Source organism: Myotis yumanensis, unplaced genomic scaffold, assembly GCF_028538775.1.
Source record: "Myotis yumanensis isolate MYYU_CA2020_CCGP unplaced genomic scaffold, mMyoYum1.0.hap1 SCAF_1, whole genome shotgun sequence".
Classification (NCBI taxonomy): domain Eukaryota; kingdom Metazoa; phylum Chordata; class Mammalia; order Chiroptera; family Vespertilionidae; genus Myotis; species Myotis yumanensis.
In genome coordinates, this window is record NW_027223752.1 from 71,344,238 (window position 1) to 71,368,380 (window position 24,143).

The 24,143-nt window shown below is 52.9% G+C and overlaps 1 protein-coding gene across 2 annotated transcripts; it reads right to left on the reverse strand.

The window, feature by feature from the left end:
* Positions 1–1,106: 1,106 nt before the first annotated feature.
* TYRO3 (TYRO3 protein tyrosine kinase) lies at positions 1,107–18,619 on the reverse strand. Of its 2 annotated transcripts, none has more exons than XM_070424921.1 (19): positions 18,598–18,619; positions 16,053–16,236; positions 15,746–15,846; positions 14,869–15,039; positions 13,329–13,415; positions 12,498–12,613; positions 10,354–10,531; positions 9,582–9,727; positions 8,952–9,096; positions 8,481–8,610; positions 8,300–8,400; positions 7,922–8,017; positions 7,500–7,580; positions 6,952–7,044; positions 6,465–6,586; positions 5,752–5,861; positions 5,427–5,586; positions 5,055–5,191; positions 1,107–2,536 (listed from the first exon to the last, which is right to left on the reverse strand). In XM_070424921.1, the coding sequence occupies exons 2-19, from the start codon at positions 16,223–16,225 to the stop codon at positions 2,146–2,148; spliced, it is 2,538 nt and encodes an 845-aa protein (XP_070281022.1). In that variant the 5' UTR covers positions 16,226–16,236; positions 18,598–18,619; the 3' UTR covers positions 1,107–2,145. The 2 variants fall into 2 exon arrangements, with proteins under 2 accessions (XP_070281022.1, XP_070281023.1); XM_070424922.1 differs by lacking the exon at positions 18,598–18,619 and adding an exon at positions 17,936–18,264.
* Positions 18,620–24,143: the final 5,524 nt, after the last annotated feature.

Here is a 24,143-nt window from a genome sequence, read left to right on the forward strand (position 1 = left end):
AAAGGTGCCCTAACCGGTTTGGCTCAGTGGATAGAGCATTGGCCTGTGGACTGAAGGGTCCCGGGTTCGATTCCGGTCAAGGGCATGTACCTTGGTTGCAGGCACATCCCCAGTAGGAGGTGTGCAGGAGGCAGCTGATCGATGTGTCTCTCTCATCAATATTTCTAACTCTCTATCCCTCTCCCTTCCTCTCTGTAAAAAAAAAAAAAAAAAAAAAAAAGGTGATGTAAAGGTGAGAACAAAGTCTCCACCCCAAGGATAGAAGGCGAAGTCTGATAGAGGGGTAGGAGACAGCCAGTGCAGTCTTTTTATCCTTGTTTCAAGGTGAAGAACTTTTTCAAGGCATTTGCATTTTCTTTTTTCTAGGCCTGGCCCCAGGACCAGCAGCACTGTAGCACTTTTTTTGAGAGAGAAACATTGATTTGTTGTTCCACTTATTTATGCCTTCATTGGTTGATTCTTCTTTTTTTTTTTAATATATTTTATTGATTCTTCACAGAGAGGAAGGGACAGGGATAGAGAGATAGAAACATCGATGAGAGAGGAACATCGATCAGCTGCCTCCTGCATACCTCCCACTGGGGACGTGCCCGCAACCAAGGTACATGCCCTTGGCCAGAATGGAACCTGGGACCCTTCAGTCCGCAGGCCGACACTCTATCCACTGAGCCAAACCGGTTAGGGCCATTGGTTGATTCTTGTGTGTGCCCTGACGAGGGATCGAACCTATAACCTTGGCATAGCAGGATGACGCTCTAACCAACTGAGCTACCCAGCCAGGGCAAAACATTTGCATGTTCAAAAGGTGTTTATTTCCATGTAGTGGGATCTAGGTATTTTAGCATTTTTTAAATGATTTTCTGCATTTTCCCAATTGTCTACAATGACTATTATCTTTCACATACGATTCTTTGGGGTCTTCTCTAATTTCAAAAGCAGTTTGTGCTAAATGCAAAACACTTGGGAAGCCTCCTTAATCACATCATGTGAAGATAACAGCTGTTAACATTTTGGCATATGTCTTTCCAGACTTTTTCCTATGTAGAGATGCTTCATTTTTGTGATCTGGGGAAAAAGTAAACATGTAAGAGACAAAGCCTTGGGTCTTTAGTCTTCAATTTTATTTCTGTTTTTAAAGAGCATCTAACAGTGTGGAAATGTTCCTAACAGCAGGGACCACCCATGCACTCCCCCAGCCAGGACTGGGGTCCAGGCTCCAGTAACTCCCCCTCACCCACATCAGCTATTAGGTGTTTTCTCTCTATCTCTGGAGACCTGGGACAGAAGAGGGTCTCCAATGAGAGGAAACATTGTGACTTAGGGCTGCTGTGAGGATTGGGCTCAGACACAGCTGCCTTTGTTAGCCTTAGGACATCTGGGGATTTGGTAGCATGCTCAGACACACCATAAGAGGGCATGGAGAGGGGCTCCTGGTCTCCTCTCTGGCCTCACTCATTCCTGGGCAAGCCCTACAGCACCCCTTCTTGCTAGGCTCAGGGCACTGCTTTTAGAAATTGGGCAAATTGTAGCCTGTGGTTATCCAGCATGCCTTGCTATAACCTGGTCAGCTGTACTTTACTTCTGGCCTAAGCAGGGTTGGTAAGCAGGAAGGTGACGATTCAGACCTGAGAGTGTCCCACTGCCTCCTACCATAGGGCTTAGGTCCTGACTGTACCAACCCCGTACTCTCACCTAGAGGGGAACAATACAATGGTATCTCTTTGTGAGGAGGGGCAAACCTGGGCCTCCAGGCCAGAAACACCTCAATGCATGCACTTAAGCAGGAGGGGCAGCTCAGTCAGGAGAGTAGGGGCCCACAGGGCGAGATATACTCTCCTCCAACTCCTTTCCACACCCATGGTAACCATGGAAACATAACCATCCCCTCCTGCCAGCTGCCTGGGTTTAGACAACCAGGCCTGGCCCACCTCCACCCAGCCAAGGCCTGAACTGAGGAGACCAGACTGGCCACAGAGTGGCCGCAGGAAGAACTGGGATTGGGCGATTTGGTCAGTCCAGACTTCCAGCACAGCTTGGGAAGACTACCACAGGAGCCTCCACGCCTTGCTGCCTGGGCTGGGGTCAGATGGGGCTAGGTTAGCCAGCAGAGCCAGCGCGTGGCCCCGGATGCCCTCGGCCTGGGGGCTAACAGCTACTGTGGGGCAGTAGCCCTTGCTGCAGCAGCAGTAGCCTCTGGGACTCGTTGAGGGGGCTTTCTGGCTGCTGCTCCTCCTGCCTGGGCTGCTCAGCTAGCCCTCCAGGGCTGAGGATGTACCGATAGTCACTGGGGGTGCCCCCCACTGCCCCCATGCCACTGCCATTCTCAGCCCCGCTACCGGCCTGGTCTCCACCAGGCAGCTCCAGGCTCCCTTCCTCAGCAGGCTGCTCGGCTCCCTCAAGGTTGATGTACAAGGGGTCGCGGCTGGTGGATAGCACAGACAGGTGGCCCAGAATGTTTTCCAGCTCCATTCGCAGGCAGGTGAAGCTTGGGCGCTGCTTGGGGTCGGCACTCCAGCACTGATACATGAGCTCATACCTGGGGCAGACAGAAGGGTGAGGGGAGGTGGTGAGGAGCCAGAAGAAAGGGAAAGGTTGGTCCTTCCCTCAAAAGCAGAGGCCCCTTAATCATACAAAACCAGGATCTTAAAACATTTTATTTAATATCTTCATATAGCCCTAGCTGGTTTGGCTCAGTCGATAGAATGTCGGCCTACAGACTGAAGGGTCCCAGGTTCGATTCCGGTCAGGGGCATGTAACTTGGTTGCAGGCTCCTCCCCGACCTGGGCCCTGGTCAGGGCTCATGCAAGAGACAACCAATAGATGTGTTTCTCTCACAATGATATTTCTGTCTTTCCCACTCTCACTAAAAATCAATGGAAAAAATCCGTGGGTGAGGATTAAAAACAAGCAAACAAATAAAAACACCTTCACGTATAGGGCTTACCATGTGTCAGTAACTCTTCTAAGTTTATATTTATTATTTCTCACAACAACCCTATGAAATAAGTGATCCTACTTTATCAACGTGGAAATTGGGGCACAGAGAGGTTAAGAACCTTGACTAAGGTCACACAGGTAGAAAGTGATGAAGCTGCAATTGGGAGCCAGGTGGGTTGGCCCCAGTCCCTCCTATTCAGTCTTGGGAGGAAGTACTAGGAGTGTTTTTGTCTTGTAGAACACAGCCAGGAATGTAGACTGAACAGCCACCTTTTGTCCTAAATCCTCACCCATTCAGGCAGTCTTAAATCTCTTTGTTTATGGATACCTTTGAGAATCTGAGAAAAGCTTCCAGCCCTCTTCCCCTGGCAGGAACACTTTTGACCAGTGGTTCTCAACCTTCCTAATGCCGCGACCCTTTAATACAGTTCCGCATGTTGTGGTGACCCCCAATTTCATTGTTCCAAATTGAACATAATTAAAGCATAGTGATTAATCACAAAAACAATATGTAATTATATATGTGTTTCCCATGGTCTTAGGCGACCCCTGTGAAAGGGTCGTTCAACCCCTAAAGGGGTCGCGACCCACAGGTTGAGAACCCCTGCTTTTGACACACAATTTCAAAAACCTTACAGATTCCCGAGATCTTACCCTGTTCCTAGGGCATGCCTCAGGCTGAGGAGAAAAAACAAAAAACAACTAATGGGAAGGGGCTGAGACCAGATTAGTCAGAGACAACAAATGCCTGACTCTCTGGCTGCGTCCACAATAAAAGTTCCAAACACCAGCCTTCCTGACGGGGCCCCCAATGATGGGGGGAGTCATGCCAGACACCGAGTAGGCCGTGGGAATGGTCCAGGGCCATGGGTCCGTGGCCAGCCTGGGACACATTGTCAGAGCTGTGCTAGGAGCCAACTGGCACCAGTCCACCAGGCTGCTGGTGGGAGGCCAGCATCCGCCCACCCTCTATTGACAACATGAGCTCCAGTCCCAGAGACTAAGCCAGAGACTGGTCCCCACTGCCCAGCAGACTCTCTGCAGCTCCAGAGGCCTAGGCAGGCTGCAGCCAAAGGGCGACCCGACCTTCCTGCCCCGGCCATGCCCTGAGCTCTGCTGAATGAATAGGGGGGCAGAGCCTGGTTCATGACTCAGATTTCTCTCTTACACACAGTCCAGGCTCAGGGCACTTAGAACCCACTGCCCTAGAGAAAGAGGACCTCACCATTCAGGCTGAGCCTTCCTCTACCTGCCCACATTCTTGGATTGCTAGAGGTCCAACTCCACAGCAAGAAATAGGGGTAATACTCTACTCCTAAGAGGAAAAGACTATTTTTAACCCCATTTTGTAGATGAGGGAGGGGGATTGAAGAGGTTCAGTAATATGATCAATGTCGCACAGCTATTAAGTGGATGAGTTGAGGTTTGAACCTAGACCTCTGTCATTTTAGAATGTGTGCTTCTTAACCATGACGCTGTGGCTCGTCTGTTCTAGAGTTACTCCCTCACCCCGTGTAAGCCAGGGGACCTTTCACTAGTACCAGTGGGAGGGAGTCCCTTCACTCCCTCAAGAGGCCAAGACAAGAAAGGAACCCAACCTTCCTCCCAGCAGGGAATGTGGTAGACTAAGGAGTTTTTCCTTGTCCCTGTGCAGCCCTCTCTTGGGGGAGGGGGCGCTCGCTCAGCCAGGAGCTCTCCTTGGACTGGCTGGGGCTGAGCAGGAGGGGTTTGGGGAAAAGGCGACAGGGAAACCTGCACTGACTGCTGCTCAGTCCTGTAACTTCTGCCTTCAGGGCTCCTGGTTCTTCCTGGAAACTGGAGAAAGCAGAGCAACAGAAAAAGGCTGGAGCCAGAAAAGTGAGATGGGAAAGGAGGAGAGAAGGAAAACAGGGGGTGGTAGGTAAAAAAGAAGTTTAAAGGAGGAGGAGGAGGAGGAGGAGGAGGAGGAGGAGGAGGAGGGGGAGGAAGAGGAGGAGGAGGAGGAGAAGGAGAAGGAGAATGAAAAGAAGAAAGAAAAGACCTAATTGAGGTTCTGAGCTGCCACTGGCCCAGCAGCTGTGATGGTAGCCATCAGCTGAAACCCCAAATTCCCGTTTCCCCTTCCTGGGGCACTTACACATCCTCCATACAGTCTGGAGGCTGTTTCAGGCGGTTCCCGCCGATGAGGTAGTTGTAAATCTCAGCGTTCTCGATGCCAGCATATGGCGTCTGTCCACGAGTCATGATCTCCCACATGGTCACCCCAAAGGCCCACTGCGACAGAGTGAAGATGGGAGGAAAGGTGTCACTCGGCTTCCTGAGGCAGGCAGAGCACTGAGGCTGGCAGAGCCCTGAGGCCAGCACACCTCGGGGCTCAGGAGCCTCAGACAAGCCAACCAAGGCCCAGGGCGCTGACCTGGCGGGGCCCTTGAGGATCCTGAAGGCCCACCCATCCACTAGCCCATACCACTGGCGTTACCAGCGAGCCGCACTGTGCCACCAGACCCACCACGTCACTGTGCACCGTATACAGGTTGTCGGCCAGGCTCTCCAGGGCCAGCCACTTGACAGGCAATTTGGAGGCACAGCCCTGACGATAATAGTCCCCGCTATAGATCTTCCGGGAGAGTCCAAAGTCGGCCACACACACGGTCATGTCTTCTGCCAGCCTGTGAGGAGGATTGAAGGGTGGAGTCACGCTAGCAGCCTTACTAAAGCCAGGGCATCTTTGTTCCCAAGCTGTCTCCTTGCATAGCAGATACTGCCCCAGGCAAGAGCTGACCATTAGCCAGCACTAGCCACTCCCTCCCACTCGAGCCCTGGAATTTACATACATGCAATTCCGAGCAGCCAGGTCTCGGTGAATAAAGTTCCGGGAGCTCAGGTACTCCATGCCACAGGCAATGTCCACCATGAACCGAATCAGGGTCTGCAGGGGCAGGCTCTGGTGGGCAGACAGAGCAAGTTCAGGTTGGATCCAGCCAGCCAGCCAGGGCAGGATAAATGGGGTTCCGTGGCCAGAAAGCCTAGACTCTCCTTGGAATCACTTAAAGCAGAGGTTCTCAACCTGTGGGTCGCAACCCCTTTGGCGGTCAAACATCCCTTTCACAGGGGTCGCCTAAGACCATCCTGCAGATCAGATATTTACATTACGATTCATAACAGTAGCAACATTACAGTTATGAAGTAGCAACGGAAATAATTTTACGGTTGGGGGTCACCACAACATGAGGAACTGTATTTAAAGGGCCAGAAGGTTGAGAACCACTGACTTAAAGGAAGGGGATAGAGGGGCTTCCCAAAGCAAGGAAGCTTTGGCAAACCTTCCAGAGCGCCCAGGAGTCAAGACTCCCCCGATCTGGGGCTTCACAGGTCTCTTCTCCTAGAAAAGTCCTTGCCCAGCCTAAAATTCCCAGCAAGCATAAAGAGTCAAACTCACAGCCCACCTTCTCCCAACCAGTCCAACTGGCCCTCCCCACCCAGACACCTCTTTCCCAGGGTCTTTGTCCCTTTCTAACTCCTGGCGACTTCCACCCCAGGCACTCACAAAGGGGTTCTCCCCAATCCGGGAGGCAAGCAGGAAGGCGTGCAGGTCCCCGTGCTTCATGAAGGGCAGGATGACCATGGGGATGGGGAGACGGCCTTTGGCCCTGCTCCGGAGGCTGACCCCTGGGAAGAAGGGAGAGTCGGGTGTGGGGCACATAATCGTCAAAGGATGGCTCAGGTGTCTGCATGAGCCCCTACCTGCTTGGTTCTATCTCTAGCCCTGACTCTGCTACCTCTTTCCCCACAAGTTCCATACTGGACTGGTGACCACCCAGGATGAACTGTGGCTGCCCCAGATCTCTGGAGCATCTTCTCTGTCTTCCTCCTTCATGTGCAGACCTTTGGTGTAGGACCTGGAGTCTGATCAAATTTCAGCCAGGACCTCCTGGCTATTTTGCCATCGGCTCACTAACCAGGTGAGTCTGAACTTCTCTCCCACAGGCTGCCCTCCCGCCTAATTGTGTATCTGCCTCCCCTGAGAAGCTCACCAACAAGCTTGGCCACATGTGGGTGGTCAAACTCCTTCATGCAAGCCGCTTCCCTGAGGAACTCTTCAATGTCGCTCGAGGCAATGATGTCAGCTGGGAGAGAAGGATGGGAGGGAGGGATTGAGGAAGATATGCCCCCAGTTCTGACCCAAGACTCCTAGGCCTTGTCCTTCAGATGTCCTGGGCTTCCCAGGGGGCCTATGAAACAGTCTGGCCATGAGCAGGAGAAACCCTGCTACAGGAGTGGTGCTATCTAACCGTTTCTCCACTGGCTAATGCCTTTCATTTGGACAGCCCAGCAGCTCAACCAACCACAGCTTTCATCACTCTGCGTGAGCCCAGAGTACAGTCACTGCTGACAGCAGAGAGCAAAGGCTGAGGCATGAACGTGTGTGGGTTCATGTCTGCGAATTATTCACGTGGCGTCCCAGTTAGTGCTAACTCCTCTTGGAAAGTCTAAGGGCCCAGCAGAGCCTGCTTCGGGATCAGTCACCCCTTTCACCCTCCCACGTGATGCCTTCACTCCCCATGTACTATCCTCCACTCACCTTTCAGCATCTTCACAGCCACTTTCACAAAGGAGCCATCCTCCTGCTTCAACTGGGCCTCCCGCACTGAACCAAACTCTCCTACAAACCAATCCAAACGATGGTGAGTCCCCTCACCCTCCTGTCCTCCATCCCCATCCCTCCCAGGTGAACCTCTATAGGGATACAAACCCTGAGACTCTGGGGCCACTGGCGGAGGCTCCCTCTTCCACAGCCACAGCAAAGTATGCTCGGAGTGATCCTCATCAGCACTCCTCGTCCCCCGCTACCATTCCCTCAAGAATCCCACACTCAGGAATTTATAAGCATATCCTGTTTATAGGAGCCAACCCCAATTCACACCCTCAAAGGGACAGGAGCAACCAAGCACACCCACACACGGTAACCTCCACTCATGCCAACCCCTGCACAGCCCCAAATACCTTTGCCCAACATCCGGCCCAGGGTGAACTGCTGCTCCGTGATGAGCACATCCTCCAGTTTGTCCTTCAGTTCATCACTGATGCCCAAGCTGTCCACTGTTGGGGAGGGGGTGGTGAGAAAGGAGAGGGACCTCTCTGGTTCCTGATCCCAAACCCAGCGTGCCTCCTACACCCAACTCCACCCACAGAGCAGAAATAAGCTCTCCCACAGCTAGAATGACAGTCTCCACAAGGGTAAGGTCTGCATGTCTTTTCATACTGTGTCCGTGGCACTCATCAAGGTTCAGACATATTGGTCAAATTAATGGATTAGTAACAGGAATATAGATAGGGACACAAGACAGCCCATTCTTCCCTCGAATGATTCCCACCACTCACATGTGGCCTCAATGCGCTCAGGCCTTTCCCGATTGAAGGACCGGGCTGCCCGGAAGTGAACTGCTGGCTCCCCTCCGGCCATGACACTGTCAAAGGCTTGCCTAAAGGGAAACCCAGGACTTGGGGTCAGCTCCAAGGTCTGCAGTCATCACCTTCCTCTCCCTGTGTCCCTACCTCTTACCCAAAACGTGTCTCCTTCCGCCTCTTTCGAAGCAGGATGAGAGCCAGGGCAGCAGCCGTCACCAGGGCTGTCAGCACACCCAGGACCACAGGCACCCAGGATGTACGGCTGTGCGGAGGGCCTTGCTGGCCTGTGGGAGACAGAGGCATGAGGTAGGCTGACACCAAGGAGTCCCTTTAAAACTTTCTGATGATGGCCATCTGGACTGGTCAAGAGATTCCCTTAAGTCAATTAAGGACCTGAGTAGAAAAAGGCTCCAAAGGAAGACCTGAGAGTTTCTACCCTGTGAGTGACAGGCCCTGGCTATCGGGACCTACAGCACAACCAGAGAATGAGATCTAGTTTAAATATCAACCTTAGCCTCAACTGCTTGACTCTGAGTCTTTGGGGCTATTGGAAGGTAAGGTGCTGCCAGCCTCCTAGGGTGCCCTTGAAAGCCCTCGTCCTGTCCCCTCTCTCTGTAGGCCTCACCTGCATGGTCGTGAGAAGAGACCACCAGTGGCTGACTCCAAGGCCCACAGCCAACTGCATTGGAGACGCACACACGCACAATCAGGTCCTTCTGAGGATCCCAGACTGTCAGGTTGGCCCAGGTCCTTTCCACTATCAGTTCACCCTGCAGCCAAGAAAAGCCCCCATCCCACACTGAGTCAGAGGAAAAGGCCTCCAACTGGGGCCGGTGGGCAGAAAAAGGTCTAGCTGGGAACATGGGAGCCCAGGGCCACTGCAGCGCGCTATCACATTCCTGCTCCTTCGGGCGGCAGAGGCCTCTCCGGAACACAAACAAGGCTCAGTCCCTGGAATGCAGAGGTGGGGGATGGGAGGGAACTGGGCTGTGGATAAAAAGGCCTTATCTGTGCCCTCCCCCTAGTTTGTGAAGAAATGTGCTTCCTGCTTTACATACAAAGTAGCCAATGGATGCAACCCCAACAGGAAACATAATCCAATCAGAAGTGCAGCCTGTAGGGGAAGATGGGAGGAGCAGGCTTCCTGGGGTAGGGGGTGGCCCAGCCCACTAAGGCTACCAAGGACAGCCATTCTGAAGCCAAAGGCCTTAGGACTCTGTACACCTAGAGAGTGGAGGCTTCCGGCTTCTCTTACCTGGGTTCCGTTGTCTTGAACCCAGGACAGTGTATAGGGTCCCAGAGGGCTTTCCAAAGGGCCCTCAGAGATCACTTCTTCCCACTCCAGGATGAGACCTGAGTCTGTGCGGGTGGCACGGAGGTTCCGGGGAGCGCTGGCTGGGGCTGTACCCAAAAAGAGAAAGTTGCTAAGAGCCCTGCCCTTCCCACCATCACTATCCCATGCAGGCCGATGGAGCCAACTCCCACGAACTAAACAGTTAAGAGATCAACAGGTGGGGGGAGAGTTTGTCTCCCAGTTCTGGCTGCTTCCCCCATGTCCTGGGGAGGGGGGTTTAGCAAGGGTAGCACCCCTGCTAGGCAGAGTGTTCCTCTTAACTGCCTTGGTGACGGCCTCAGCCAGATTCTTCACTACCTTGCAATTGCTAAAGAGCTCCAAACAAGCTCCCCCCATGGGGTCTTTGCATTCATTGCGCCCTCTTCCTGCAGTGATATTTCCCCCAGCATGGCTCCTTCCTTATCAATTCCTAAACCATCCTGGGGCACTCTCTGTATCTGATCTGATCTACTTTGCTCATCTGTTCCACTCACTAGAACTAGAGCTGCATGGGATGGGGGTAAGATTTGTCTAGTTCCTAAGTTTGCTGCTGGCACTCAGAGTTTGCCAACAGATGCATAAAGCCCGCTCTCAAGTAGCTCCTCTCCCAGGCAACTCCATCCAGAACTGGAGCTGACAAGGTCCTTCCCCCGCTCCAGCCCTGACCAGCCACTCTGCTCCGGAAGTCCCTTACCTAGACCCTTTGTCCGAAAGGGCACCCAGTCAGCATATGGGGAAGGCCCCAAGGCATTGGCACAGCGCACCCTGAGGCTGTAGTTGGTAGCAGGTGTCAGGTCACGGAGAAGGCAGGTAAAAGGTGGCACAGGGACCACGACAGCCAGGACCTCCCAGCCTCCTGGGGCCTGTGTCACCTATAGAAAAGCAGAAAACTAATAATGTAGAGGGAGACAAAAGACGGGATAGGTATGAGTATGTGGTGGGGAGACTTGAGCTAATGCCTCCTCTAAGTCTATCAGCGAACACTTGTGCAACCCACCCCTTCCCACCAGCCCCCTCTAATAACACACCAGGTTCCACGCTGCCCGCCATGCCTTTGCAAATGCTTTTCCCTTTGTTTAGAATGACCTGCTCTTCCTAGCAAAGTCCAACTCATCCTTTAAGACAGTGGTTCTCAACCTTCTGGCCCTTTAAATACAGTTCCTCATGTTGTGACCCAACCATAAAATTATTTCCGTTGCTACTTCATAACTGTAATGTTGCTACTGTTATGAATCGTAATGTAAACATCTGATATGCAGGATGGTCTTAGGCGACCCCTGTGAAAGGGTTGTTCGACTGCCAAAGGATCGCGACCCACAGGTTGAGAACCGCTGCTTTAAGACAACACAGATACTACTTTCTCTGTGAAAGCCTTTCTCAACTACTCCAGAAAATTCATGCCCCTTTGTGTTCGGTGCATAACTTGGTTAGAGTAGTTAACACTTATTGGCACTGTTTGCTTGCCAACCAGCTCAAAATCAGAGCTTCTCAAGGGCAGAGAGCTGGGAGCCTGGGGACACCATGAACCAGGCCTTCACCTCCCATTTTGGGAGCCTATGGCAGCAGTACAAATGGAGATCCAAATGGCTAAATATTTAAATGTTATAAATCAGCTAACAAATTATTAAATAAAATATTTCTTAATATATTGACAAACAAAGCTTCAAATCAACCTGGAAAGTCAGGTTTGCATTTATAATCCTCCAAATCCTTAGACTCCCAAACCAGAATGTGGTGGCACAAGGATCTGTACCGTGAGGGGTGTCATGTGCACGGGTGTGGAAATACTGCCTGCACAGCCATCCCCCCACAAGTGACTGCCTGTTGGACATGGAGGTCCACATACCATACCCTCCCCAGGATGCAGCAAGGAAGAGGCCCACACAGGTCCGGGAGCAGGCTTGCCATAAGACAAGAAATCCTGAGTGTCTAGAGGACGGTATGATATGTGGAGAGGCGGGGTGCTGTCCTCATGATCTGGATAGGCATGTCCCACTTGCCCAGGAGGAAGGGGTGAAGGGGTGCAGCTCAAGGAGGGCCAGAGTGGGGTCCTCTAAATGGTGGAGCCCAGAGCAAGGGCCTCTCCTGGGGGAACTGCCTCAAACAGTTTCAAAGGTGCTCATTGCCTTTAAAAGAATAATACTTTTATTTATTTTGTTAATCCTCACCTGAGGATATTTTTCCATTGATTTTTAGGGATAGTAGGAGAGAGAAAGACAGAGAGAAGCATCGATGTGAGAGAAATACATTGACTGGTTGCCTCCAGCATGAGCCCCGACCAGGATCTGGGCCGGGGAGAAGCACTGTAATCGAACCCAGGACCCTTTGGTCCGCAGGCTGGCGCTCTATCCACTGAACCAAACTGGCTAGGGCTCATTACCTTTTGAGTAAACATCTGAAAATAAACCTGCATCACCTCTTGTTTTCAATATCACCTTACCCAAGTTTTTCACTCTCTGGGGCTTAGCACCCCTCCTAGTCCCCTTGTTCTCTTTTTGGCATGATTTAGGGGGTGAGGCATGAGAGTGCAGGTATCAGATAAATCAAAGGTTTGGGTTTTCGTCAACATGAAAAACCCTTCCAGACATCCCAAATCTACTCTAGTGATTTGCTTTCCAGCCTGAAGAATGCATGAATTTCAGCCAACCTGCAGTCACCTGGTTGCCAGAGCACCCTATGATAACAGGTAAGGGAACAACGCTTGAATAGAGCTGGAGGCCAGGCCCCATGGGCAAGTCTAGCGTATCTAAGGTGATACCACTGTCCACAAAGTGCCACCAAGGCAGCCAGAATGAACGTGGCATGGCCAGGAGAGCCCATCCCACCCTCTCAGTTTACCTGGACTGTACAGGATTGAAGCACAGCTCTGCCATCAGCACCTGGCGTCCAGGCCACACTAGCATTGCTGCTGGAGAGCTTTGTCACCGTGATGTTGAAGGGGGCTGCGGGCAGTGCTGTGGATGGGAACTCAGAGTCAGTGCCCGGGAAGGATATGCGAGAAGGGGACAAAAGGTATGGGAATCAAGCCTGAGACCCTCCCTACGGTCTGCCCCTCTTAAACTAAAGATGACCACTCGGCACTCCCAGGACCACAGTAATATACAAGCTAAGCAACCAGTAGGCGACAGATGCTCATACCAGGAGAGTGCCTAGGCTGTGGAGAGAGGCCACCTCTCCCTGAATTAGAGGCTCTGTCTGATCAAGGAAAAGGATAAGGTAGTGGGAGTGGAGAGTGGGGGGTGAGGGGTGGGGTGGGGGAGGGAGTCGTTGGGAGAGCAAGTCACTGCAGCCACAGCCCATTCCCTCCCTCTGTGCAAACCAGCCCTTTGGGTCTCCTCTATCATCCTGCCAGGCTGTTTTCCCCTCCCCCGCTCCCGCCACATGGGGCTGGCAGAAACAAGGTTGGGCATGAGCCTTGACCATCTCCTGCTGGCTCCCTCTCTCCCTCCTCCCAAGCGCTCTGCTTCAAGATGGGAAATCTGCTGTGACGTCAGGTTTCTATTCTCATCTCAGCCTCAGCAGGGTCTCAGGTGCTCCCACTAGGAATGGAGCTCTGCCAATTAACCCCTCATCCTCAGCTCCCAGCAGGACTGAGATTCTGCCTTCCCCCACTGCTCGCAGAAAATGCCCCTGCCTCACCTACCCCTCTCCTCCCACCGGTCCTCCTACCTTGAAGACGAACCGTGGCTGGGCGGGAAGAGGCCAGGCCTTTCCGGTTGTGAGCTTCACAGGAGAACACAGTGCTCTGGGTCACCCCTGGGGCCAGAAAACCTCAGTCAGCTCCCTCCCACCCGCCAAGCAGTCACTCCCATACTAGAAGTCCCTCCAGCTAAAGGAAAGGGCTAGATAGTGGGATACGGCAGGAGGAACAGGGGCTTTGGAGTTTAATGAGCCTGGGTATAAATCCAAAGGCTGCGGCTCTGTCTTCTCATCTCCCTAATGGGAGAACTGTGAGAACCAAATGACGTAAAGTGCATAGCACACAGTAAGCACTTGAGAAATGCTATACCACCCCTCCCACCTCAAGCCCAGCTCCCGAAGACAGCACAGAACTGCCTCCCTTTTCTGGTCACTCCTTTATTGCACATTCCAGAGCCCCTCTCTGTTTGCTCTGCCTGTCATTGCTGCATTTGCAGATTCTTTGCCTTGCAATAGTTCTCAGCTCCTTATGCAGGTGTCTTGTCTCCTCGGGGGCTGGAGAGATGGTTTTTATTTCTCTTGTTTTCCCTCCAACCCCTGTGGTGCCTAGCAGTGTGGTATGTGGAGTAGGAGTTCAGGGAGTGCTTATTATCAGGCTGGCTGCCTGAGGGTCCCAACCACGCACATCTAGAGAGAACTGAAACCCAACCTCCCTTCCAATCTGCTCCAACCCAGCATCTCCTAAACAGGACCTGCCCTTGTTTCCAACAGGTCCTGCAGTCCACCTTGTCTCAAGATTCTTACTGCTAAGGGACTTAGCATATCAGAGCCTGCCCCAGCAGAGGAGAGAGCGTAGGTGAGGCAGGGCCATTTCCTGCTAGTATATGACACCAAGCTCAGACAACAATCTCTTTTGGCCAGTTCAAGCCTCCACCAGAAACATTTTCACAGGTAAGTGAGCCTCACAGGCATGTGAGGTATGTGCCCAAGGATCTAGGGGTCCAGGTGGACGTGCAGGTGTGGCTGCCGTAGGTTAACTGTGTGGAGATATGCACAGATACTGTTGTTTAGGAAAACAATACAAGGGCCATTAGGAGAGGAGGCCCTGTATTTTTGTGCCGGCCTCCCCTCCCCATTTTCCTTCCCCCTGCCATTCCCTGCTCTGCAGCCTGAGACTAGTCTTCTAGGCACGTCTGCCAGACACTCCTCCTAGCTCTGCGTGGGCTGGTTCCTGGCTCCTTTTCTTGGGAGGAGTGAGGGGTGGAGGAAGAATGGGTGCCCCTGTTCCCTCCCAATTCATCTCCCAGGGCCAGCTGTACACAGCCTGCACTATCCTGAGCCAGGGAGAGAGGCTCCAGCATCCTCCTTCAGCACACACAGCAGGGTCACCACTAATCTGCCCACCCAGCTGGCCTAGCACACCTGATTAATGAGCTTAGCAATGGTACAGCTCACATACCCAGCACCGGGGTTTGCTCTGGACACTCACAATAGCAAACAGTGACTGAAGCAGATTTGAACTCCGCCGCCCCCCACCCCCACCCCCAAAAGCCCTCCTGAGGCTGCTCACCTGTTACGTTTAAAACAGAAGGCGAGGGAAAAGGTCCCCCGACCTTTGTGCCTCCTCTCCACCAGATAATGGTAACAGGTTCAGGGGGACCCACGGCCTCACAAAACAGTTGGAAAGAGGCATTGGGTGGTACTGCCAGATCTTTCGGCTCCACGGTGAAAAATGGCACACCTGGGGAGGAAAGGAGCATGGGACTGAGCCTTGCCACCTCTCAGCTTCCAACTGCCCAAACCACAAGTTTGCTCTTTGAAGCCCTGGCTGCAGAAGGTCCCACAGGCCCTTATGGTTGGGTCTACTGCACAGCAGGAACTAGCTTGACAGGAGAGCTCTTCTTTGACCCCCTTAGGGTGCTGCTTATGCTGTCCCCTTGGGCATGGCAGATTCTCCCTTCCCAGACCTTCTCTGACAGTCCCTCACTGAGCAAGAAAGGGGGCAGAGTGTGAGGAGCTGGGAGAAGGGCAAAAAGGGAGCTTGAGCAGAGTTCTGCTGGCAGGACCCAGATCCAGTTCAGAGCCCTTTGTTACTTTCTTAGTCACTTTGTTTTCCTGGGCTGAAAAGCTCTGAGCTCCCACAGCTGCGGATCCTTCCTCCCCTCCCCCCTGCTTTCCCCCTTCTGGCCTGGCCACTTGGCAGAATAGGGTCCAGCCCCAGATGGGTGCTTGGGGCTGTTGTTCAGGCAACTGAAACTGACTTGCATCCCATAAGTTGTGAGTCCTAGTTGCCCCTTTGGTTCTCAAATACCCAGATTCCAGTGGATATGATCTTGCGATGTATGTCGGGGGTGGGCCTGGAGCCTGGTACAATCAGGCATCTTTCTCCCACTGAGCTTTCTTCTCCAGAGTTGTGGTCACCAGCAGACAGCCACGTGCCCCCTCACCTTCTACCGTGAGCCACACTGGGGGGGAGATCTCGGTTTTGCCCCCATCTTCCACCTCGCACCAGTACCGGCCTGCATCAGAACGCTCCACTGACTTCAGGCTGTGGAAACAGGACACCAGGCTCACCTCCCAAGGTCAAGGGGGGCAGCTCTGCTGGGCAGACTCAATGGGCTCAGCCTGCCCTTACTTCTGGAAGTTTCCACAGGTGGCCAAATAAAGAAACCACAGACCTCTGGGCATCAGCATTGCCCCCAGCTCCCAGTGTCCCCAGCCTGGCATCCCACACCTTCCCCCACAGTCCTGCACCTGAGGAAGCCGATCCAGTGCTGCTCGCTGACTGAGACGTACATCTGATTCAAGCCCTGGACCATAGCCCCGTCCTTCATCCACAGTATGTCAGGATCCTCCATCCCCTCCACACTGCAGTTGAGACTCACCGGCTGCCCCTGAGACACTGTCAGCTTCACCGGGGCTCCCATGAGCTTCAGGCCTGTGAGGTGGGAAGGAGAAGGTGTCAGCCCACTTCAGAGGTCCCCTGTCACTGGAAATATCCCCCATCCTCTTCTAGAACCCAGCTTGTGTCAGAGGGCTCATTCTCAGCCAATGGCTAAGGCAGCAGAGGCAGGACAGCGTGGAAGGGACTTAGACCTGGGCTGTGGGAAGGGACATGACAGACTCTGCATTTCTGCCACTGCCAAGTTCCCCCCATCGCTAAGGAAGTGATCTCTTCCCCATACCTCCCCAAAACCAAAAAGAAGTCAAGCCAGGCTGAACCAGTGGGGTGTTCCCACATACCTGGAGCAGGTACCACCTTGTGATTGACTGCTGTACCCAGCCAGTACAACAGGCAACCAGTGCTCCACCCAACATGCCAGAGCCCAGACCTGCGCTGCAGCTGGCACCCGCGCCCCCGCCCCCCCCCCCCCCACCCCGTATCCCACCCAGGCAAATGAAAGGAGGCTGAAGACGGGAAGAAGGGGGTGCTCCCCTGAAGTGGAGAACATATGGCTGCAAAACCACGTCAGATCAAACACATGGCAGCCTTCCTGGCAGCCGCCTGCTCTATTAATACCTGAATGTGTGCAGGGGCGAGTGCTAGGAAGGTAGGAGGTAGAAGGGAGTGTGGGGGGGAGGCCTGAATGGGGAGCCCAAGACCCCTGAACTACTGTCAAACCAACAGAAGCCACCTTCTGAACACGACCCTCTGCGTGCGTGCCCACACACACAGACTCACACAGACACACACACCTCCTGGTGTTTTTAAGCAGAGAAAGGCAGGTGAACTATCTGAAATCCAGTCCTGCCTCTTCCTGCCCTTTACTGTGTGACTCTAGACAAATCCTAAACTCTCTGGGACGCACACCTTTCAAACACTTGTCACTCTTTCTCTTCCCTTCCCTGAGAGGCTGATGTGGCAAGGAGTGCGGTTTCAAGAGAAGGTGCCAGCTGGGTGCCTGCCACTCTGGCCTGTGTTTCTTCCTTAAACCTTAATCTGTCCCGACCGGTCACAGGACAAGAAGGGCCAGCCTCATACACCCACACACGCGCAGCAGTCCCAGGGGTGTGTGGTGTAAACTTGAGGATCCGGAGTGCTGCAAGGAGCAATCCGGTGGCTGTCAAATGCCTCCGTGGCTATTTGGGAACACAAGGCTAACCCCCAAAAGACTAGCAACCTGGTCGCAGCTGTCACCCCCAACACTCCAGGCTTCGGGAAGCTCAGTGGGCACAGGCACTAGAGTACGCCCTGACGTTTCAGGCCACCCGGCACCCTCACAGCCACTGTACATAAGTGGTACCTCCTGGGTGCTCAGCCCCAGCCCCCGTAGTTCCAGAGAGAGACCCTGGGGTGCGGGGTGGGCAGAATGGGGTCCCCAGAACCGGGAGGGGAGAGCAAACAACTGGGAACATGGAGGTGGGAGAATCCGGTTGCAAACGCCCCCGCTAACCGCACAGCCCCACTCCTTTCCTTCCCACCCCGCCAGAGGAGCCCCGGACGAAGGAAAGTTGGGGGTGGGAGCCCCGAGATCCAACAGCGAACACGCCGCTCCGCCCCACCCGCCAGCCCCCCAGCCTAGGCCTTCCAGCTGGGTCCCCCCACCCAAATTCCTGGCCCGCCCAGGCCCGGGCTCCGACCCTGGCCGCGCCCCCCGCAGCCCCGGCTCCCCGCCGCCTCCCGGGCCAGCCCCTACCTTCGGCCACGGGCTCGGGGAGCAGCAGAGCGGCCAGACCCGCCAGCAGCGGCAGCGGCGGGAGCCCCGACAGCCCCATGCTCCGCCTCAGCGCCATCGGCGGCGACGCCGCACCATGCCGGGCCGGGCCCGCGAGCGGCCGGGGAGGAGGGAGGAGGGAGGCAGGAGGAGGATGGGGAGAGGAGGGTCCCGGGGGCGGGGGCCGGCCGGGGAGGCGGGGCTGGAGCCCGAGCCTCCGAGACCCGCGCCCGCCCAGAGCCGCGGCGGCCTCCGTCAGCAGCGCGGGGTCGCCGGGGCTGCTCCTGGGCCACCGCGCTCCTTCCACGGCCGTCGCCGCTGTCGCCGCCGCCGCTGATTCATGTTCTTGGAGCCGCCGCCTCCTCCCAGTCCTCCCGCCCGCAGCCGGAGCTGGGACCGCCCCCCGCGGGGCCCCGGGCGGCTCGCCGGGAGCGCCAACCTGCCGGTGGCCACCCCGGTCTCCCCGGCCCTGGCCAGCACCCCCTGCCCCAGCTACCCCGGGGCCGAGCCAGAGGATCTGGATGGGCCCCCGGGATGGGCACCCCAGCCACACCCCTCCTTTCCCAAAACACACTCCAGCATCTTTTCAAACCCCAAACTCCAGATCCTTTCCCTGAAAGCCTTGCTGGAAGCCTCTACCGCACCTCAACTTCTGTCCAGACTCGGATTCCGAAGCCCAGCACCTGCCTCCCGGGATATAGAGCATCTCAATGCCTTAGACACTTCCAGCCACCAGCCCTCTCCCCCCACAGTGTCGTGACTCGGGTGACTTCGGGGCTCCCGCCGCAGGATCCCCTGGAACCCCTTCGTGCTTCTTTCGTGAGCCTTTCACCCGATTTCCCCAATTCATGCTCCACTTCCCACCCCTTTATCTGCAAGACCTTGGGCCTTGAGTCTTGAGTTTTCCAAGCTCTTCTTGGTAATCCTCGGGTTTTACCTGCTATGCCAAAGCCCAGTAGCCCACATCTTTGGGGGTTGTCCTTCTTCCTAGTTGCTTCTTCAACTTCTATCTACCCCCTAACCGCCCCCCCGCCCCAGGGCATGTTATGAAAGTTGGCTGTATTATTACAATAGCCAATAAAACATTAGTTATTATTAATAGAACACCTTGCACACAATAGGCGCTCTGTAAATAGGCAGATGCCTGTGAAATAATTTCCTCAGAGCTTGGCCTGTCTCACAACCAGTAATCACTGGGGTGGCTGTGCCCACGGACATCCTGTCGCGCAGATGCAGAGCTGGTTCCAAATCTAGGCTACCAGGTGTTGCCCTCCCCTTGCCCTGGCCTCGACTTGGGCCCTGGAGCTCACTCCGGAGGGCCCTTCCCAGAACTCCGGGGTGGGGAAGAGGGACAAGCCACTGAGTCCTCTGTTTTTCCACAGCCTCCTTGGATCTTTCCAGGGATTCGCCTGCCTTCCGAGCAGCCGGAGCCCGCTCTTCCTCGCTTGGCCCCATCAGTGCTTGTTTGTTAATTACTAGGATAACAACAGCAGTGCTGGAGGCAGCCTCAGACCCAGGTGGGGGCGCCCCCAGGCGGCAGCACCGGGAGAGACTCCGGAAGCGCTGTCTGTTGGATCGCAGGGGCCGAGTCTTCGGTTTAGCTGAGCACTCTACCAATTTTCTTGGACTCTGTGGGATGGCTCCAGGATCCTTTCTTAAAGGGGAAAAAATTTTTTTGTTGTTGTTCTGTTCTAGAATCCACAGATTCTGAGCTTGGGCCGAATCGGATCAGGGCAGGCAGACAATAGTCTGGGACTGAAACCAGATTCGCAAAGGCCGCTACTAGGGTGATGTGGCTGCTACCGTCCTGCACTTGATTGAGCCCTTGTCACTCCTCCAGGCTCTCTCCCCCACCTCTCCGCTCCTCGGGACTACACATGCGCAGCGAAAGGAAGCCTCCTTTTATTGACTCTGACTGATGTTGGAAAGACCCTTCCTAGAGAATGGTACACCCAGAGCCCAAGCCCAGCCTTCCACTTCCTTCCCTCCCCGCATCCTCCCCGCCACTTCCTGAACTCTGACAGAGTCCCAGCCGAAGGGCCATCATTTCCCACCCGTCAAAATGGGCTTCTCCGACATGTCATGGATGCCAGTGCATTCTTTACTCAGAGCCTTGTCCAACTCCCTACCTCAGCTGCAGACCCGAGGCACAGCACTGTCCCCCTCCGGCAGCACACTTCCCCTGTGGGGCCAGGAGCCCGGAGTTCCTGCTTCCTCTGCCCCTCCTCTGAATCCCTCTCCATTCTTAGTATTTCTACTTGCAGGGTAGGGCGGACTATAGGGTCCTGATCTTCAGAGTTCCCAGATCCTACATAGGGTGCTTGCCCTAAGCCCTCACACCCATTCTTCTTACCTATCTCCTCTCTCTCTCTCTCTCTCTCTCCCCCCCCCCCCACCCCCATGGTATAGAACTTACTTTAAGGGTATGCAAGCAGGTGTGATTTTGTGGGAGAGGTGTGTAGGTGGGTGAGAGGGTGTGCATTGTGATATATGAGGGAGGGTGTGCATTTATGCAAACTCTAAATGTGACTGACGCTTTGTGGGTGGATGGGGAGAAAGTGTGTGTGTGTGTGTGTGTGTGTGTGTGTGTGTGTGTGACTGGAGGAGGTTGGCTGCCTATGCCTGCAAAAATCTCCCTTCCTTTCATAAACAAATTGCTTGGAAGGAAACTAATCAAATCAACAGGAAATGTATTTGACCTAATGCAGGAGCAGCTGTCCCAGCAATTCCTGTCCTCAGAACAGAACAGGGCCAGCTATGATCTATCCCTGGGGAGTAAGAAGGGCCTGCAAGGGAGAGGAAGGGCCCAACAGTCCCTTATGGATGGAGCTAGGTTGAACGCTGGCATTTCCTTACTCAGGTGAATTAAGTGTCTGCCCACTCTCTGCCTTCTCAGGAAGCAGCTGCTTTGTTTTCAGAGTTGGGGCGGGGGGCGGGGGGGGGGGGGGGGCGGGACTGGGGACAGTAGACCAAGAGGATACCAAGGTGAGCCATGGAGTCCTGGTAGTTTCCCCAGCCCTATGCCGAAGGACCTATTCTTTCCCAACTACTGGTTAAAGAGGTGAGAGTTGGGAAGTTTCACTTAAGGAATGGGGCAGGCCACAGATTATGTTCTTTATCATCTTAGAGCAGTGGTCCTCAACCTTCTGGCCCTTTAAATACAGTTCCTCATGTTGTGACCCAACCATAAAATTATTTTCGTTGCTACTTCATAACTGTAATGTAGCTACTGTTATGAATCATAATGTAAATATCTGATATGCAGGATGGTCTTAGGCGACCCCTGTGGAAGGGTCGTTCAACCGCCAAAGGGGTCGTGACTCACAGGTTGAGAACCGCTGTCTTAGAGAAGCAGCGAATCTGTGCCTGTGGGGCTTGGAGGAAAACGACCTGCAGGTGTGATTCCAGGGGTGGTGAGGACGGTTGCTGTGCCTGCTAAATACACCTTGCCTGAAATCCCTAAGCCAAAAACAATGCCACTCCTTGCCAAAGATGAAGCAGAAAGGTAACTCCCTAAAAGAAACTAGACTTTGATTTATAATCACAGGGGACTTTCAAATAATGAGATTTCCCCCCAAAACCAGATTTAGGAAGTAGGAAGAGAGCAATAAGTTTGGGGTTTCTGAACCAGCAGAAGAGTCCAAATGTGTGAAAGAAAAAAATTTGTCCTCTTCAAAATTTCACTTAGGGATGGCAGAGTTTCACCTAAAGAGGAAGTGTTTCATGTGTGAGTGTAAGTGTGTCTGTGTGTCTAAATGCCCCATATCTGGCCCTGGCTGGTGTGGCTCAGTTGGTTGGCCTGTTGCCAGTACACCAAAAAGTGGCAAGTTCAATTCCTGGTCAGAGCACATATCCAGGTTTTGGGTTTGATCCTGGTCCAGGCACCTACAGGAGGCAACGGATGTCTCTCTCTCTCCCTCTCTCTCTCCCTCTTTCTCTCTCTCTCTCTCTTCTTTCCTCTCTCTCAAATCAATAAAAATATCCTTCGGTGAGAGTTTTAAAAAAATTATATCTGACTGGCTGTATTTCTCTTTTTGACTTGACCCTCTTTAACTGCAGCCTGGCAACTGAGGTATTTCTGACTCTATTTTTATTAAAAATGTTATAGAATATTTTTTAAAGTTTTTATTTATTTATTTGAGAGAAACATGGATGTGTTGTTCCACCCATTCATGCACTCACAGGTTGACTCCCACACATGTCCTGAACAAAGATCGAACCTGAAAGCTTAGCATATCAGGAGGACCCACCAACCAACTGAACAACATGGCCAGGACTTGCTGGAGTTTTTAAAAGCAAATCTTAGCTATATAATTTCAGCTGTAAATATTACACTACATATCTGTAACAGACTTTTAAAAAACTCTCCACATATAGATTCAGATGGTTATATATAGAAATATTTACAAATATGAGTATATATAACAGTATATACATATATTTCCATTGTTAGCTGAGAAGGGTCAAAAAGGAAGACACCCCTATGGCAATAAGCATATCATCCAAATCTTTGTTTCTAATACCATCTATATTATAAAAGGCCTGTGGCCGTAATGCTGTAACGACCAACGACTGTAAGGGGAACCACAGGAACCAGGTGGGTGACTGCAGTGGCAGGAGCGAAGTAGCCCAGGTCACCAGGAGGTGCATGGAGCACCTCTCGGTCCCTCCCCCGGGCCTGTGAGGTGCTCACAGCAGCAGGGTAGGGCTCGCAGCTCAGGCAGCGCAGCCCACAGGCTCTGATAGCAGCAATGCTAGCAGGTGGCAGGCGGGTGAGGCGGCAGGGGGGTGGGCACAGAGAGGCGGGCTCAGCAAGGCTGCGCAATTTTGCGCACTGGGCTTCTATTTTTTCTAATAAAAGGAATCAAAAGTTGCCCTACCCAGTTTGGTCAGTCGATAAAGCATTGGCCTGAGGACTGAAGGATCCTGGGTTCGATTGCAGCCAAGAGCACATACCTCAGTTGCAGGCTCAATTCCTGGCCCTGGTTGAGGCACTTCCTTACTATAAAATGCTCCAGACTCAATTTGTCTATTTCCTGTCCCAATCCTAGAATCAGCCATTTTTCCAAGGACTCTTGGTTCCTTTTGTTGTTGTTGTTGTTAATCCTCACCCAAGGATATTTTTTCCACTGATTTTTAGACAGAGTGGAAGGGAGGGGGAGAGACAGAGAGAAACATGGATGTGAGACACATTGATTGGTGGCCTCCATATGTGCCCCAACCAGGGCCCAGGGATCTAGCCTGCAATCAAGATACATGCCATTGACCAGAATCAAACCCAGGACCCTTTAGTCTGAGGGTCAACACTCTATCCACTGAGCCAAACTGGCTAGGGCCAGGTTTAATTTTTTGGCATGAAGCTTTCTGAGGAAATATTTTGTACTGTACTTCCAATTGCATCACATCACAGGCATATTATATCCAGTAGTCCCACTTTTAGTGATGTTACGTAGATTCATGAGTTGGCAACCTGATCCATCCATATAAAGTCCCAATCAAGCTTTCATTTAACAGTTTTATCAGTCATTGATGATCATTGCCTGGAGTGGACCTTTTTTTTTTTAATTTTATTTATTTTTACAGAGAGGAAGGGAGAGGGATAGAGAGTTAGAAACATCGATGAGAGAGAAACATCGATCAGCTACCTCCTGCACACCTCCTACAGGGGATGTGCCCGAAACCAAGGTACATGCCCTTGACCGGAATCGAACCTGGGACCTTTCAGTCCGCAGGCCGACGCTCTATCCACTGAGCCAAACCAGTTAGGGCTGGAGTGGATCTTTGATTACAAAATCCACATTATTAACCGGTTAATAGTTAATCAGCATTTTTAACTGGTTAATAATTACTCCACATTATTAACCGGTTAATAGTGCAGATTTTGTAATCAAAGAAAACATGATAATTTCAAGAGAAGCATCAAAAGTGCTTTATTCAAAGTAATGTCCATCACTAACTACACATTTCCCCCATCTTTCAAGTAATTTATGGATACCGTCCCAATAAAACTTTTCTTGTTTTGAGGCTAACCATTCAGAGACCCAATTTTCCACTTCCTCATATGTTTTGAAGTGCTGCTCAGAAAGTGCATGTGCCATTGATGGGAACAAGTGGTAACCTGAAGGAGCAAGGTCTGGTGAATATGGCGAGTGGGTTAATACTTCCTTAACTGGTTTTGAAGTGTGTGATG

Bases quoted from the DNA above. Each gene is read 5' to 3' on its own strand.
- TYRO3 (XM_070424922.1), bottom strand. From the start codon at position 18,032: ATGGCGCTGAGGCGGAGCATGGGGCTGTCGGGGCTCCCGCCGCTGCCG. The intron at 15,040-15,745 runs GTGAGGGGGCAC...TTTCCTCCCCAG, and splicing joins AGTGTGGCTCACGGTAGAAG to GTGTGCCATTTTTCACCGTG. The intron at 6,587-6,951 runs GTGAGCTTCTCA...CCTTCTTCCCAG, and splicing joins ACATGTGGCCAAGCTTGTTG to GGGTCAGCCTCCGGAGCAGG.